A 17,389-nucleotide genomic window follows, 5' to 3' on the forward strand; every position below is an offset into this window, starting at 1 on the left:
ATATAGTTTTTGCATATGGTGCGAACCCTTTGTTTCAAAGCTTGGTTCTCAAGCCAGTCTGTGGAAAAATACTGACACCCAAGGAGTCCAGCATCATGTAATCTGAGCACATGTCATTGTAGGGTCATAGCAGCTATAACTCACAGGCTGTTTGGAGTGTTCTCAGAAAGGCTCATCACCAGGTGGTAAATAAGCTTCTCCTAAGGCATATTGTTTTTTCCTAATGGCCCATTGCCCTGAATAGGCCCTTCCCAACCCACTGTCTAGACTGAAAGCATCTTGTCTAGTGGGCGTTACCCAGGTCTAACTACATTTGAAATATAGATATATAGTCAATATTCATAACTTCAGATACAAAAATGATATATCCATACAAATTGGATACTCGTATTCAGCAAATCATAACTTTTCCAATAACACCTCAAATGGTGTATCTTGCATAAAATAAATCATAATTATATCATAATCATATCATAATATCATTCTGAAGAATATGTGGTGCAGTGTCTCAAACATTTTCTCCCAAACTTTAGTAATCATTTAGCCAGTCTATATACATTTATTTTCTTATAGTTTTTCATTGTGTTGCTTTCCTGACCTCTTTCTAAATGTGCTGACACCCTGACATTTAATGTATGTCTGGTCTTCTGAATGTACAGAGGTGGTCAAAGTTAGTTGTCGGATGTAAGCTGATAAGAAAATCATGTTAAGTAACAAAATAGGGCGCCGTGCACCAGCTTGCCATTATTTTAGCCTGCAAACTGGGTATAGTTTGTACACTGAGGAAGAAGTGGAAGAAAGGGAGTTGTAGAAGGAAAAAGGGCTGGAGCTGACCAGGAAGAGACCATACAAGAAAGCAGCTAAAAACCTATTAACATTAATGTAATATGAAGCAGTCCTCCTACTTTAATATACACCTGAGTGGACTTTCCCAATACTCTTGGGTTTCAAGCTTCCCCTGGGGTAAGCAGGTGCAATTCCGAATCAAAGGCAATAGGAGAGTGGCACCCTCTTATACTAGGATTAACCTTTAGTCCCTAGTTGAATGGTGCTGCTTGCACTTCCCTGGAATATTCCTTTGACACGCTGATTTTTTTTGCCAGAAACATCCTCTCTTTCTTCTGCATCCCTCTTTCACCCCCTCTGTGTGCAAAAACTCAATTTTTTGTGTGTGTCCAAAACTGATGGGATGAGCAGTTTCTTGCACAATATCAGAATGGAATAAGTTGCACAGCATTCCCATTTACACCCAGATTTTTGACCCCACACAGAACCTCTGAATTTTCCCCAAACTTTGTTGAATTAGGACATTTTATCCATGCTGGAATCTAGAGGCTCCATTTGAACCTTTATAGAGTCTGCTCTTGCTTGGGAGACAGGGGACTGAGGCATGCATGTAGACTCATTGACTTTCAGGCCAGAAGGGACCATCATGATCATCTAGTCTGACCTCCTGTACATCTCAGGCCACAGAAGCTCACCCACACACTCCTGTAATAGACCCCTAACCTCTGGCTGAGTTACTGAAGTCTTTAAATCTTGATTTAAAGACTTCAAGTGACAGGTAATCCACCATTTACTCCAGTTCAAACCAGCAAGTGACCCATGCTGTAGAGGAGAGCAAAAAAACACCCCTGGGCTCTGCCAGTCTGACCTGGAAGAAAATTCCTAGGGATCAATTAGACCTTGAGCATGGAGGCAAGACCCTCCAGCCAGACACCCAAGAAAGAATTCATTATAGTAACTCAGAGCCCTTTCCATCTAGTGCCCTATCTCTGGCTGTTGGACATACTTGCTACTAGCAATCAAAGGTGGGCCACAAGCCATGGTAGACAATCTCATCATACCATCCCCTCCATAAACTTACCTAGCTGAGTCTTGGAAACCAGGTAGGTGTTTTGCCCCTTTGAAGGCTGTTCATGGTGAAACCTTCACCTACTTTCAAGCCTAAGCTTGTTGATGGACAGTTTATATCCTTTTTCTTTTGCCCACACTGACCCTTAACTTAAATAACTCCTCTCCCTCTGTTGTTTATCCCTCTGCTGTATTTACAGAAAGCAACCATATTTCCCCTTAGCCTTCAGTTGTTTAGGCTAAACAAGCCAAGTTCCTTAACTCTCCTCTCTTAAGGTGGGTTCTCCATTCTTCTGATCATTCTAGTATCCCTTCTCTGCACCCGTTTCAGTTTGAATTCATTTTTCTTAAACATGGGAGACAAAAATTACATACCGTATTCCAGATGAGGTCTCACCAGTGCCTTTTATAATGGCAATAACACTTCCCTATCTCTACTAGAAATACCTCACCTGATGCATCCTAGGACTGCATTAGCCTTTTTCATAGCCACGTCACATTGGTGGCTCATAGGCATCCTGTGCTCAACCAGTATACCGAGGTTTTTCTCCTCCTCTCCCTTCCAACTGATAAATCCCCAGTTTATAGTAAAAATTCTCGTTGTTAGTCCCTAATTGCTTTACTTTGCGCTATTTAATTTCATCCCATTTCTATTAGTCCAGTTCTCACGGTCATCCAGATCTTCTTGTGTGATACAGTAAAATGTGCCTTAGTGACCACTTCTGAAGAGAGACCACTTATCACAAGTAACTACCTGCAGAGGCCACAGAATGTTTTTCCCCATAATTTAACTGTGAAGACCGATCACCTGTCATCTGCGACTAGCAACCATATTTTCTTACTCCATCCATAAAAACAAACCTGTAGGACACATGATCTTCCTTACTTCTGTGCTGCTGCTTGCGGGTACCTGGCCAGCAGCCACTGTTCTCTGGTTGCCCAGCTCTAAAGGCAGCAAACCTTTGAAGAGAGACCACCACTTACAAGCGACCACTTTTGCTAACTTCCATGAGTGGTTGCTCTTGGCAAGTTTTACTGTATTCTGGTCCTCCTCAGTATTGGCAATACCTCCAAACTTTGTGTCATCCTCAGCTTTTATCAGCACATTCCTGCTTTTTGTGCCAAGGTCATTAATGAAAATGTTAAATAAGATTGGTCCCAAGACTGATCTATGTGGAACTCCACTAGTACCTCCTTCCAGTCTGACAGTTCACCTTTCAGCATTACCTGCTGTAGGCTCCTGTTAACCAGTTCCTTACCCACCTTTCAACTCTTGTATTAATCTCCATCTTCTCTAATTTAACTAATAATTTCCCATGTGGAACCATATCAGATGTTTTACTGAAATCCAGGTAGGTTAGATTTACTGCATTTTCTTTGTCTAGAAAACCGGTCATCTTTTCAAAGAAAGAGATCAGGTTGGTCTGGCACAATCTACATTTTGTAAAACCGTATTGTACTTTATCCCAATTACCGTTTACCTCTGTGTCCTTAACAATTTTTAACAAGATTTTTAAAAAATATCCAATATTATATGAGAGAAATGTTTTTGTAATAATAAACTTCATCTGCAATAGTCGGACCATAGGCATATGATCCAATGGTTCTCCATGTTAAGAAAGCTATTCCAAAAGAATTGTTCTATGATATTCTGGGTATTCTCTTATGTTCTACATCTGGTGCCTCTTTTACTTTATTACAATGCATCCAGAATTTCCCACAGTACCTAGATTGCACAACTTCCTGAATAAGTCTCAGTTTAGAAAGCTGTATAAACTAATTTTATAGTCCTATAGCATTTATGGATCAGTGTGAATACCTACTATTTGCATGCCTAAATAATAATCTCATGTTTATGCCATTGTTTCCATCCTACTAGGTATAAGTAAAAATAGAAAAGTAGAAACAGCTGAACAGTTCTCATGGGTACTTTTAAGGTTTCGGAAGTTGTATTAGGCAGGAGAATTTTCTTTGTGTTTTTTGAGAAGCTGCCACAAGAAAGCTGGATTACCCATAAATCCAAAAAGTCTCCAGTCCCAGGCTGTTAATAAATGTTCCTTAAGAGTGCTAGGTACCAGCATTCATCCACTCCATCTTGGAGTTTAGCTTAATTTCTCTTTCCTCTTTGCTGTGTTTTCAATACAACACCTAGTACAATGGGGCCCCAGTCCTGACTGAAGCCTATAGGTGCTAAACACAACAGACACTGCCACTCACTTGCAAAGGGGTAGCGTAAGGCACAATCCACTGATCCAGCTCCAAACTGAGAGAGGTCTCTGGGATTCACGATTTGGATCCTAATATGCTCACTGCCACAGGGTGCTTAGAGGGGATGGAATGATGAGACTGCCTACAGTGTCGTGTATCGGATCTGCAACTGCTAGAAGCAAATATCTCCAATGGCCAGTGATGGGATACTAGATGGGGAGGGCTCTGAGTTACTACAGAGAATTCTTTCCCAGGTGTCTGGCTGGTGGGTCTTGACCACATGCTCAGGGTCTAACCGATCACCATATTTTGGGTCAGGAAGGAATTTTACCCTGGGTCTGATTGGCAGAGACTGGGGGGTGGGGAGGTTCACATTCCTGTGCAACATGCGGCACAGGTCTCCTGCAGATTTAAAGTGGTGTAAATTGTGGATTCTCTGTAACTTGAAGTCTTAAATCATGAGTTCAGGACTTCAGTAACTCAGCCAGAGGTCTACGGAAGTGGTTGGGTGAGGTTTTGTGGCCTGCAGTATTCAGGAGGTCAGACTAACTAGGTGATCGTGATGGTCCCTTCTGACCTTAAAGTCCCCCAGGGGTCTATACTGGGACCAGTACTGTTCAACATATTCATAAATGATCTGGAAAAAGGGGTAAACAGTGAAGTGGCAAAATTTGCAGATGATACAAAAGTACGCAAGATAGTTAAGTCCAAAGTAAACTGGGCAACAAAAATGGCAGATGAAATTCAGTATTGATAAATGCAGAGTAATGCACATTGGAAAACATAATCCCAACTATACAAATAAAATGATGGGTCTAACTTAGCTGTTATCACTCAAGAAAGAGATCTTGGAGTCATTCTAGATAGTTCTCTGAAAATATCAATGTTGGAAATCATTGGGAAAGGAATTGATAATAAGACAGAAAATATATTACCTCTATATAAATCCATGGTACGCCCACATCTTGAATACTGCATGCAGATCTGATCACCTCATCTCAAAAAATATATTTTGGAATTGGAAAAAGTACAGAAAAGGGCAACAAAAAATGACTGGGGTATGAAACAGCTTCCATATGAGGAGAGATTAAGAAGACTGTAACTTTTCATTATGAAAAAGAGATAACTAAGGGGGATATGATAGACATCTATAAAATCATGACTGGTGTGGAGAGAGTAAATAAGGAAGAGGGGGAAGGATAGCTCAGTGGTTTGAGCATTGGCCTGCTAAACCCGGGGTTGTGAGTTCAATCCTTGAGGGGGCCAGTTAGGGATCTGGGCCAAAAATCTGTCTGGGGATTGGTCCTGCTTTGAGCAGGGGCTTGGACTAGATGACCTCCTGAGGTCCCTTCCAACCCTGATATTCTATGATTCTAAGTATTATTTACTCCTTCTCATAACACAAGAACTAGGGGTCACCAAATGAAATTAAACAGCAGGTTTAAAACAAACAAGGAAGGATTTCTTCACACAATGCACAGTGAAACTGTGGAATTCTTTGCCAGAGGATGTTGTGAAGGTCAAGACTATAATGGGGTTTTAAAAAGAACTGGATATAAATGTCTATAAGCCAGGATGGGTAAGGGTGCAAAACTATACTCTGAAGCATCCCTAATCTATGTCAGAAGCTGGAAATGGGCAGGGATGGATCACTTGATGATTACCTGTTCTGTTCATTCCCTCTGAAGCACCTGGCATTGGCCACTGTCGCAAGATGGACCATTAATCTGACCCAGTATAGCCATTCTTATGAGTCTATGAGTACATTGCTGGCCTGCAGAGCGGCAGGAAGATTGGCGTGCCACCACAGAACCATCCTTTCCTTGGCTAACGTTGATGCTTCTTGCTCTCAGTTGCATAGCAGCAGCTGCAGTGTGAGACTGCATGCTGGTTGTAGCCCACAAACACAGAATGGGGAGCAGCTTCACTTCCCTTCTACCTTCTCTGCCCAACTGAGTGAGCCCTCCTGTCTCTTTATTGGCCTATCATTCCACAGGAGGAGTACCCAGTGCCGAGTAATATTTGGTTCTCTGTTCTCCCCACATCCAATTCAAGAGCCCTCTCTTTGTTGTGATTCTAGTGACATGAGGAAAAAGGGGGTGCAGCAGGTAGTAGCCAATCCAGCAGGCGTGCAACTAAACTCTGTGCCTTCTGGTCCCTTTGCTCATTTAACCATGCAGACAACACAGAGGGCTTCTACCAGTCTATGGCAGCCAAAAAGAGTAAGGATCTAAGTATGGGTACAGTAGAAGGGACCCTTTGAACCCTGAAAGGGATAATATGGGAAGAAAAAGGGGTCCTCTGGCTTTCAGAGAGATAAAAGGACAGGAGGAAAGGTCCTCAGGGATCTGAGAGACAAGGAGGAGGAAGCACTTCAGAGCTGGAGAACCATCAGAGTGAAAGAAGGGCCCTCAAACACTGGGGAGAGAAAGAGACGGGACCTCGGGGCTCCAAGGGCAAAGAGGAGGTGAAAGAGCCTGTAGAGCTTGAGGGGGCGGAATATGTGAGAGAGTCCTCGGGGTATAGGGAGGCAGCAGAAAAAGAAGGCAAGGGGGAATGTCATTGAAAGTTTCTCATGAGTTTATAGGAGTGATTTTTGTAGGGGGAAGACTGATATATCATGTGCTGTGTTGGGTTTTTGTGGGGGTAATGCTGATAATGGGTGTTCATATATTTTATATGCTTTTGGTATAGAATACATTGTGGGGAGGTGTGTGTTTGTTGTGGGTTGGAGTTGCTTTTGGTGGGAGGGGCGCTAGCCTGTAGTGATAAGGTTGTGTTTTAGGAAATATGTATCCATTATTATAAGTATATGAGATTGGATTCTGAAAATCTGTATACCAGAACACTGCTAATTAACTGGGAGAACTATTGCAAATGATTGAAATTGCCAATAAATGCAATAGAAAAATATGGATAATGTAGCACAAAATGCATTGTAATTTACTTTCAGGTACTTCATGGTGTTTCATAATGTGTATAAATGTATTATATTTTGTAAAAGTAACAAATTTTTATAATGGACTTTTTTATAATGCTGTGTCTGATATTCCTGAGTAGTAGGCAGAAGATACCTCTTGGTACAAATTATAAAATGTAAAGATTAGTTAATCTGGATTAGAGCGGTTCTAATTTATTCAAGGTTGTTACGTTTTCTTTGTTTCTATGGTGGTGAGGCAGTGTTCTGATGTTCTCCGTATACATGGTGAAATTCTGTGGAAAGATCTGTTTGGGTAATCCAGTTTTTGATCATGACTCTAATGATCTCTATAGATATTGAGCAGTAAAACTAAATTCTGCTGTACCTTGGATTTGGGTTTGAGTTGTGTTGTGTGTTTGTTTGTCTTTGCAACAGAGTTGCAGTCTTATCTCATTTAATTGTGTGCGTGGTCTTTTGTGCTCTAGCATCTCTTACTCCATTTATAGAAACATGTGATATCAGTAATAGGATTAATCTCACTTAATTTTAGGCCTCTTCTTTCAGACTGTGTTGTAGTTTTGATTTATCTATCCAAACTCCATTAGCGTGTGCACCCAACTCAGTTGGTATGTGAATTTAGACTCCCTGTGGAGAGCTAAATAACTGGTTTTCAGAGTCAAATGTATGTGGATAGTGTTTTTTAATCAATTTTCAAGTAAGCTGAAGTACAAATCTAGCATAGTGCTTGTGCTGTGTCAGACTGAGGTAAGTTTATTGCAGTGTATCACACTAGTTGTCTAACAAGGAAGAAGCAGGATCAGACTTAAAAAGAGGATTATGCCTCCACTTGGACTGAGGGGGAATGCAAGCTCCATAGTCATGGACCTTCCCTGGAGAATTGCCCTATTTTGGCCTCTAGATGTATGCATCTGTGGACTGTCTGCTTGAATGCCACATCTGATCTTTAGAGTCTGGTAAGAAATCAAGGAGAAAGTTGGTCTTTAAAGATAAATGGGACTCCAAACGATATAGGGCTTTATACATAATACTTCGAATTGCCACTGGAAATATATTTCAAGCCAGTGCAATCTGTGGTGTGTGAAAGAAATATGACCCATGCACCAACCTAGGTAATTAGGCATCCACATTCTGCACTAGTTGCAGTTTCCAAGTTATCCTTAACTTTAGAACTTGCTTGCCCGCTTCTTTCAGTCAAGCTGGGCGTTTTGCCTGAGTGCCAAACATCTCAAATAGATCAAGGAGCTGTGTTCAGGACTTTCGAACAGATTCTGGGGCATGGAGGGGGAGTAGCTGGAGTGAGCTGCGTTCTAGCTCCCCTCCTGGAGTATTGTTCGTTGGAGACCATAGCCAGTTTACACAACTTAAAGCAGCCCCTGGACTGCTGTAACCTGTGCTGGGGCTCAGGCTGTGGGAGAGAATCAGAGAGCTGTTAGTTCTCTCATATCTTTTCCCACTGTCCTGAGTGATGGTGTGGAAGTGGGGAGCCATGTTTTACTCCATGTTTTTTTCTGGGATTAGGCACAGCCAGTTGAGCTCCTGTTCTATTCTCCTTGGGACTCCCACAGCCTGGTGGGGAAGATGGCAATGGACCAGCCAGAACCCAGGGCTGCCCAGAGGATTCAGGGGGCCTGGGGCAAAGTGGGGGAGCTGCGGCGCTTGTACTCACCCGGTGGCAGTCCGGCTCTTTGGCGGCGGGGGGCCCTTCAGTCGTTCTGCATCTTTGGCAGCACTGAAGGCCCCCCCCGAAATGCCGCCAAAGACCTGGACCGCTGTCGGGCCAGGGCTTATGGGGCCCCTATGGGACCCAGGGCAAATTGCCCCACTCTCCTCTCCCCCCCCCCCCCCATGAGCAGCCCTGCCAGAACCATTCTCCTCCATCCCTGGAGATGCAGCAAATGGCCGTTGAGGGAGCTCCTGAGCCGCTGCAGCAGATAAGGTACAGCAGCTGCTCAGGGCATTCCCGAGTCACATCAGAGCTGCTTTTGGGACTGCACCAGGAGTGATAAGAGGAAGCTCAAGAGAGGGTTCCCCTCTATTGCCTCTCCATAGTAAAAGGCCAGGTTAAAACACTTCATTTTAAAAATCACAGGGTGTGGCCTAGGGAATGGACTTTAAATTAGTCAAATACATTTTTTTCTTTTTAACACAGACTCCCTCAAGAGTTTTGTTGATTAAAACAATGTAGTGGTTTTAAACAATGACACCCCAATTCAATTTAATGCACAGATGGTAATCTTTCTTTCTCAGTCCTGGAAATTATAACAGCAGATATTGCAAATAGACACAACTGGGAAACACATAAGGAAGAAGGAATGGGGAGTGATCATGTCCCCATACATATTACTTTTCAAGGGCAAGGTAAGGTTGAATGTAATGGAAGATTACCCACCTGGAATTTTAAGAAAGCTTTATGTGAATGATGACAGAGAATTTCAATGAGAATATAGTAAAAGGATTAATAGCAGCAGCTACTCTAGCCATACCTAATATATTGAAGTACCCCAGAACAAAACCTTACTTTCATGGTGGAGTGAGAAGTGCAAAATGGCAGTTAAATAAAGGAATAAAGCCTATAAAAAAGCAAAAATTGCAATTAACAGTGAAGATCTAATGAAGTGTAAAAGAAGTAAGGCAACAGCACAAAGACTTATAAAAAAAACAAAACCAAAGAGCGTGTGAAGAAGTACTGTGGGCAGATAAATAAAGATACCAAGACATCAGAAATGTACTGGCAAATTAGAAGAATTAATGGAATTCAGACCAAGAGGAGTCACATTCCAGGCCTTATTAGGACTGACAAAATAGTCAGATGTTCTTATAATGAGAAAGCAGAAGTTTTATTCGAAGCTTTTCGAGGGATGAGTAATGATGAAAATCAAAGGGGAGTTTTCTACAAGAATAAAATACAATTAATTGAAGACAATCATGAACAGTGTAGTTGGTATCTTTATCTTTATTTACTGAACGAATGGTTTTGTATGTGGGAACTTGAGAAAGCTATTGATATCAGCAAGAATACATCCCTATGTAAAGATAATATATGCAACATAGTGCTTAAATATCTCTTTGAAAGCAGTTAGAGGGTTCTCTTGTAGTTATATATCTGTCATGGCCTGGTCATGGGAGGCCAGACCTAGCAGAGACAGAGTCCGCAATACACCAGAGTCAAGAGTTGGCTGGGTCAGGATATCAGGAGGTCAGAAGCAGAAGACAAACTAGAGGTCAGAACCACGACTTGAGAACCAGAGTCAGGCCAGATCAGGATACTAGAGGGTCAGAGGCAGGAGAATAACTGGAGGTTAGGAACCACTAGTCAGGTGCCAAGAGTCAAGCCTGGTATGGATTCCAGGAAATCAAGCCACAGAGCAGGAAACACAAGGCATACAGTCCAGAACAGGGTGGAGCTTCCTGTTCTTCCTGCTGCCAGTGAACCAGTCAGCTGCTCTGGGATTCCACCAGTTGGATTTCAGGGGTGGAGCCTCACACTGGGGCAGGGTTTGGCGGGTCCCAGGTAAGCCATTGTCAGCAGGCTGCCAGGTGGAGGATTGGAGTGTCGGTGCTCCCAGGAATCCTTCAGGCCTGGGTTCAAGACTTGTGGGTCATGACAATAATACTATATGGGGAAAAGGAGTGATAAGAATAGAAGAGAAATGTGCAGTAGTTCCAGTGCAAAAACCAGGCAAACAGTCAAAAACATACAAATGCAGAAACCAGGCAAACTCTACAGAAGTGGTGCCTGTAGACCTATTGCCCTTACAGCCTGCCTGGATAAAAAGGATGGAGAGAATGATGAATGAAAGATTGGCTGCCTATTTGGAAAACAGTGGCATTGTAGATGAGGTGCAGAGTGGTTTTTGGAGAAGAAGATGCACCATTGATCAAATTGTTAAATTAGAAACTGTATGGGTCACAAAGGTTTTGTGATAGCTATCTTCATAGATATTGAAAAGTTTTATGACATGCTGTGGAAGGAAGCTTGTTGCACAAAATAGGCGCACAAGGGATAAGGGGAAGAATATATGGGTGGATTACAGAATTTTTGAGTTAAAAAACCAGGCAGGTCAGAGTTGGGAAAATTATGTCAAATATACGGTATGTAAAGTTAAAAATGATACACCATGAGGAAGTGTTATCAGCCTGACTGTCTTTAATATTATAATAAATAATCTCCCAACATGAATAAGTGCCAGCGTAGATGTCACTTTATTTGCAGATGATTGTGCTCTGTGGGTTAGGAGCAGGAATACTGAAGTAGGAGAAAAAGAGAATCAACAAAGCGTTACAAAAGACCTCTGACTGCGGAAATTCATGAGGTTTCAAGTTCTCCGTCACTAAAATCAAAGTATTGGTCTTTACGATACGGAAAGTTATAAAGGAATGTCAACTGTATTGGTATGGAGAACAAATAGACATAGGTAAAAGGTTTTAATTTCTAGGGGTAATATTTAATAATAAATTACTTTGGAAAGATCATATAGACTGTGTTAAAGATAAACATACAGGAAGTAGTAACCTGCTTATAAGTTTGGCTGGGACTGCTTGGGGGGCAGGTAAGAAAACACTGTTGATACTTTACAGAGCTTTAATTGACCCAGTTATTGGCTATGGCTGCCAAGCTTTTGGGTCAGCATCAAAATCAGAACTTAAAATATTAGATTTAATATAAGCACTGGCACTGCGAGTTGTATGCGGTTCATTTATTACTACGCTCATATATACACTACAGATAGCTTCTAGTGAAATGCCGGTTACACTATGAATGAAACTACTGGACCTAACTCTCTGGGCCAAAAGTTACTGGGAAATGCAGTGAGGAAAATACCAAACAAATATACGAGGAATGTTGAAAATTTGATAGGTGAATGATAGCCTATGATGATAGAAATCCACATGATTGAGTTAAAGTGTGGAAGCAGAAGTTGAAAGGCAAGGAAAAGCTAAACAAAGTCAAAACTATTAGTCATGGGAAAATTAGTTATAGATGGAAAGTTGCATGTCCAAATGCAGATTTAGATTTATTTTATAAATTTAAGCATAAAAAAGAGACAGTAGGTAATAAAAACGAAGTGTACCAGTATATAAATGAAAAGTAGTGGGTTTTTTTCAAATATATATGGATGGATCCAAAAAAGAAAAAACAGGAAGAGTAGGGGCAGCATATTGTATACCAGAAGTTGGCATTAGTACATCTAAGAGAACATCTGATTTTTATAGCTGTCATGACAGCCAAACTAGTAATTATGCTAGCATTAAATCAGATCTGGGGTGTACTCCCAGCAGAAGTGGTCATTCTTTTTTTTTTTTGTTAACTCAGTCTGAGATCTTATGATGATAAAAAAAAAGGAGTTTCGGTATGTAGAAGTGATTTACTCAATGAAATTATATTTCTAATGAAAGTTACTACAGATGGGGATGCGTGTAGCATTAGCTTGGATCCCAGAACATATTGGGATTACAGGGAATGAAAAGGCGGACAATGAAATGAAAGGACTGGCATAGAAATACCCTTGAGTAAACAGAAATCTAGAAGCCTAGTACAGAAAAACCTAAAAAAGGAATGGCAAAAATTTGGGATTAATGAAGAACATGGAAGAAGATTTTTTTAATTGTGCCATACAGCTGAGGATAACAACATACATCAGAGCCTGAGTAGAAAAAGTGAAATAATTTAGTGTAGAGTACTAACTAGCCATTGTGGCTTAAACAACATTATTTTTTTAATAAATAGACACAAAGATGGACTATGTGTACTCCATAAGGTGGAAGAAACAATTGATCCCCTTTTATGGGTATGTACGGGCTTTGATAAAGACAGGCAAAAGCTTTCTGAGGAACTCAAACATCTTGAGGTAACAAAAGTTACATTGTGTTATTTAGTAAAAATATCAGGGAAATGGAGTAGTATTAGAAAGGCGTTTTACCTGAGGACACAGGGTAGAGTGAGAGAATATAAACTGCTAAGTATTTAGGAATTAGAAGTGGTGGTAGTTATAGATTATTCAGTCAAGTCTGCTTCACCATTTAAAAAAAAAAAAAAAGGATTACGACTCCCTCAGTGGCCACAGTTAAGAGTGCAGAGACCCATAATTGGAGCCCACTGCAAAAGAGATTGTTTGTTAATTTTCAGGAGCAATTTTAACGCCTGTCTATTCACTCAGTCTGTTTCCTGAGGAATGTGAATTGAGAAAGAAGGGTTATTTCTCCATTTTTGGGGGTGGGTGGGTGGGTGGGGGGAGAGTTAGGATTCAAGTTTTTTTATTGGCACTTTATATAATTTGAAAGAGTAAACATAACAATATCATTTTAAAGCATTAAGTAAGAACTGAAAATCATCAAATTGCATGTCTTTCTCTTCCCCTCTCCCCCCAGTATTTCTTTGCCAAAATTTGCATGTGCATATGTTTGAGAGAGAGTCTTATTTTAAAAACGTACCTTTACATTAGGTCAAAGAGAAATTTCAAGGCATTTGGTGGAACTTAAGAAGAGTGCTGCAGGTTTGTGTGCCTTGTATACTAGTCCGCAGTGTGACGCTGATGAAGAAGGGGTACAAAACTGGCAGCTGGGAGTACTAAATATAGGGGCTATACAAACATTTTATTTTTGGTGCAGCGGGATAGTTTGGCTTTTGTCTATTTTGTTATTGTCTACAGCTGTCATTTGTCAGATTTCTACTGGCAGCCATTGTTTTCACCGGTCATTTACAGTTGATCTCATTTTTAAAAAAAAAGTCAATTCCATTGAGGTCTCTAAGAGGTAGTTTTTCAGTGTAAATACCCAGTGTATCTCACCTCTTCATTGGCAACCAGCGTAATAGGCTGAAAAAGCAACATCCCATTACATTTCATGGGCTTGAGTCTGACCTTGATTGTTGACATGTCTCAGAAAATTTTATTTTTGTATACACATATGCTCTGTGTCTGAGATTAGAATCTGTCCCTTTCTTTTAGTCTGTCTAAACATGATTGCTGGAAGTAAGCACATTTTAATCCTGTTGTTATATTGGGCTCAGATGATTATGGAAGTCTTAATGTGATGAAGAAAAGTAGAATATTACCGCATTTTGATAATATGATTTTATATGTTTGACCTATTGAGCGTGTTGACTATTTATTTTTGCTTCTCCTAAACAGTTATCCTTTCCAGAGGCTTGAAAGTAGATTCATCTTTTTTATGCAGTCATCCAAATGACTACACACTCATAAGGGTTACGAACACCTAGGTATATTGCCCTTTTCTGTGAGCCCTTCTCTGAGAGCACTGGGGTTTTAATTCTAATGTAATACTTTCTTTCTACTGATTCACCGTAGACTGCTGTGCATTGTTTCCTACCTGATAATGAGAACATAACATCCAGTTAATTCATGGAGGACTAATGTATTCACCTGAGAATGCAAAGTCTCCCGAGTCTCATTCAAAAAGGAAAATCACTTCCTCCAACAGCCCCTCCCAACATTCCATTCTGTGTCATAAAAATGAATCATTAAGGTCCTGCCTAATAACAAGAGGCTTTACACAAGATGCTGCACACACTTTTTTGCAACACAGCCTTAATTGGTACCAGCTCTGTATATATTTATTGCATCTGTTATTTGTCAAAATCTTTCTTTGTGCCGTGTAGATTCTATAAAGACAAAATTATGATGATGATAGCCCACATGCAAATGAAATGATGAGAACATAGTGGATTTTATCAGTCTCTGTCTCCTTGCAGTTCACTTGCTCCACAACCAGCTGTTCTAGATCAGTGCACGTAAGCCTTCCACCCCCCATATCTCCACTACTGTGCCTGCTCCCTCCTACAGTGATATGAGGTCAAGCACCCCAGAGGAACTGCTCAATATGTTGAGCTGGAGTAACTTCCTTGCTTGACCCCAGAGAAAAGATGGAGAGGTACAAGACTCAACTTACAGACTGGTAGTTAGCCACTCACATCCCCCCTCAACCTAATTGTGGGTCTCAGGTTCTCCCATGCTGAATCCTTGGAGACTGTTCTTTTGTTCTGAGCAACTAATACATACATAATAGTACTTGGAAATTGTTATTGAAGGATGTTCTCTATTTCTGGAAAGTAGCAGGAGGATCAGCCTCTTCCTCCTTGGCTCTTGTCATCAGAGGATCTTTCTAGAAGGTTGCACATCCTCCTTTCCTGATCATTATTTCTTCAGAGGAGGAAAGAGGCTACACACAGATGGTTCATGTACTAGTTTTCCTGGCTGGCGAGAAGAGAGCCATGAGCCAGAGAGATCTTTATAGACAGTGAAGAAAGAAAGGAGGAAAAAAACTTTATAGTAATGTTGGAAAACATCCATTAATAATGTATATACAAGGAAATATTTATGAATCATCTTTCCATTTTATTTTTTATTATTTTGACTCACCAGATTAGAAATATCTATTGTCTTGCATTGGCAGGAGGATAAATGGACTATCTGGCCTCCTAAGTCTTTTCCATCTCTAATTTCTGTGAGCCTTTGGAAAGAAATACAGAAGCATTGATGGGAATAACAAACGCTTACATTTATTTTGATGGAAATGGTTCATGACATGTGGTTACAAAACTCTTTTTTTTCTTCCTAGCTGATAAATGCAGGAATTGTCAATACAGAACTTCTGAATATTTCATGCAATTTCTGAAGGTCTACAATCTACAGAGAAACAAATAGCAAAAAGATAAAACAATATTTTATATAGACACTTACAAAGTATAACGTGATTATATTTATAGTGAAATAGCTGGATAAAAAATGTTATAAGATTATCGTTTATTGAATTGCACATTTTTCCTTTCAGTCAAGGAGTATTGCAAAGTAATATTTCCGTATGAAGCACAGAATGAAGATGAACTAACAATCAAAGAAGGGGATATCGTCATACTTATCAATAAGGTAAAGGCAACATTTTCCTTTCATAAACCAGAATACAGCTTTCAAAATATATATATAAATTTGCATGCTGGGCACCTAACTCCCTTTTGTACCTTTGAAAATCTCCCTCTGAGCTCTTAAAACTATAGCGTTTTGTTAAAACAGGATAAAATAGGTGTCAGAAAGACCTTTTTTTTCCTTTTGCTTCAGAGTCTTATCTTGATAAGATTAAGCAAAGCACAGAGTCTGTGTTTTTATGAGTTTACAAGTGTGACTGGAGTCCCAGGGAAGCCAACTGAGGTCACTCAACTAGGGTGAACTGCAAAGAATGGGGCAGGCAATCCCCAAAGCTGGTGGATATTCAAATACTTAGATTGACCAAACCAGCACTAAACAGCTTCTGTAATAACTCACTGGTTACCCAGAAGCCAACAACACAGTTCCTTTAAAACAACCCAACCTTAAGCCTCCACCCAAGGCAAATATGATGAGGATTACTGAAAACCGTATTCATCGTATAAAAAAGTTCTACCAATCCCAAAGGATCTGACAGATTACCCTGCAGGTTAATGGATATTTCAGATTTTACCCAAATACACACTTACAGCCAATTCTTATTAACTAAACTAAAATTTATTTAAAAAGGAGAGAGAGAGAGAGGGTATTGGTTAAAAGATCAGTATACATACAGACATGAGTACAATTCTTGAGATTCAGATTCATAGCAGAGATGGTGGGATTTGTAGTTGCAAAGAGTTCTTTCAGAATTAGCTCATCGGTTATAGTCCAATGTTTGTATTCGGGGTGATTCCAGATTGGGATTCTGGAGATCTAAACCTTTCGACTCAAGCTTCCCCTGCATGAAACATTAAGCAGGTCTGAGAAAAAGGATCAGGACTCAGGCCCTTTTTTATACAGTTTCAGGCCCTTTTTTTGACAGGTTGGAGTCCTTCAGTGAACAATAAGCAATCACCAGTAATTAGTTACCCAAATTAACACAAGGCAATTTATCCATTAGGCAGTCTATCACAAATTTCAAAGACACATGTAGACACTTAGATGAATCTTGGGTGCAATAATGTAAGTGTTAATATTTCCTTTTGATCTCTGAATCAGTAGCTATAGTGACAGACAGGAACTGTCTGTTTACATGACTAACATCTTAACAAGATATGAGTACACACATACAATTAGTATCACCTGTAATTTCTAACAATATAGGTTTGTATTTCAAAGTTCTAGCCAATCTACCATAGAATGGCCCTAATTTACCATATATTGATTTCAATTACAACACAGAATACAAACTGTATAGTGCTCACTTTATATTTATTTTTTATTACAAATATTTGCACTGTAAAAAGCAAAAGAAATGGTATTTTTCAATTCACCTCATACACATATTGTTCAATCTCTATCGTGAAAGTTGAATTTAGAAATGTAGATTTATGTACAAAAAATAACCGCACTGAAAAATAAAACTGTAAAACTTTAGAGCCTACAAGTCCACTCAGTCCTACTT

General features: G+C 40.1%; 1 protein-coding gene across 6 annotated transcripts in view; it reads left to right on the top strand.

The window, feature by feature from the left end:
- The window catches only part of SH3KBP1 (SH3 domain containing kinase binding protein 1), a 351,211-nt gene that overhangs the window by 253,700 nt on the left and 80,122 nt on the right, over nucleotides 1-17,389 (top strand). For all 6 annotated transcript variants that reach the window (XM_045014652.1, XM_045014513.1, XM_045014730.1 and 3 more), the window contains one exon: nucleotides 15,794-15,888. In XM_045014652.1, the coding sequence (XP_044870587.1) occupies nucleotides 15,794-15,888 (95 nt within the window). The remainder of the gene's footprint in view (nucleotides 1-15,793; nucleotides 15,889-17,389) is intronic.

This window comes from Mauremys mutica, chromosome 1, assembly GCF_020497125.1.
Source record: "Mauremys mutica isolate MM-2020 ecotype Southern chromosome 1, ASM2049712v1, whole genome shotgun sequence".
Taxonomy (NCBI): Eukaryota; Metazoa; Chordata; order Testudines; family Geoemydidae; genus Mauremys; species Mauremys mutica.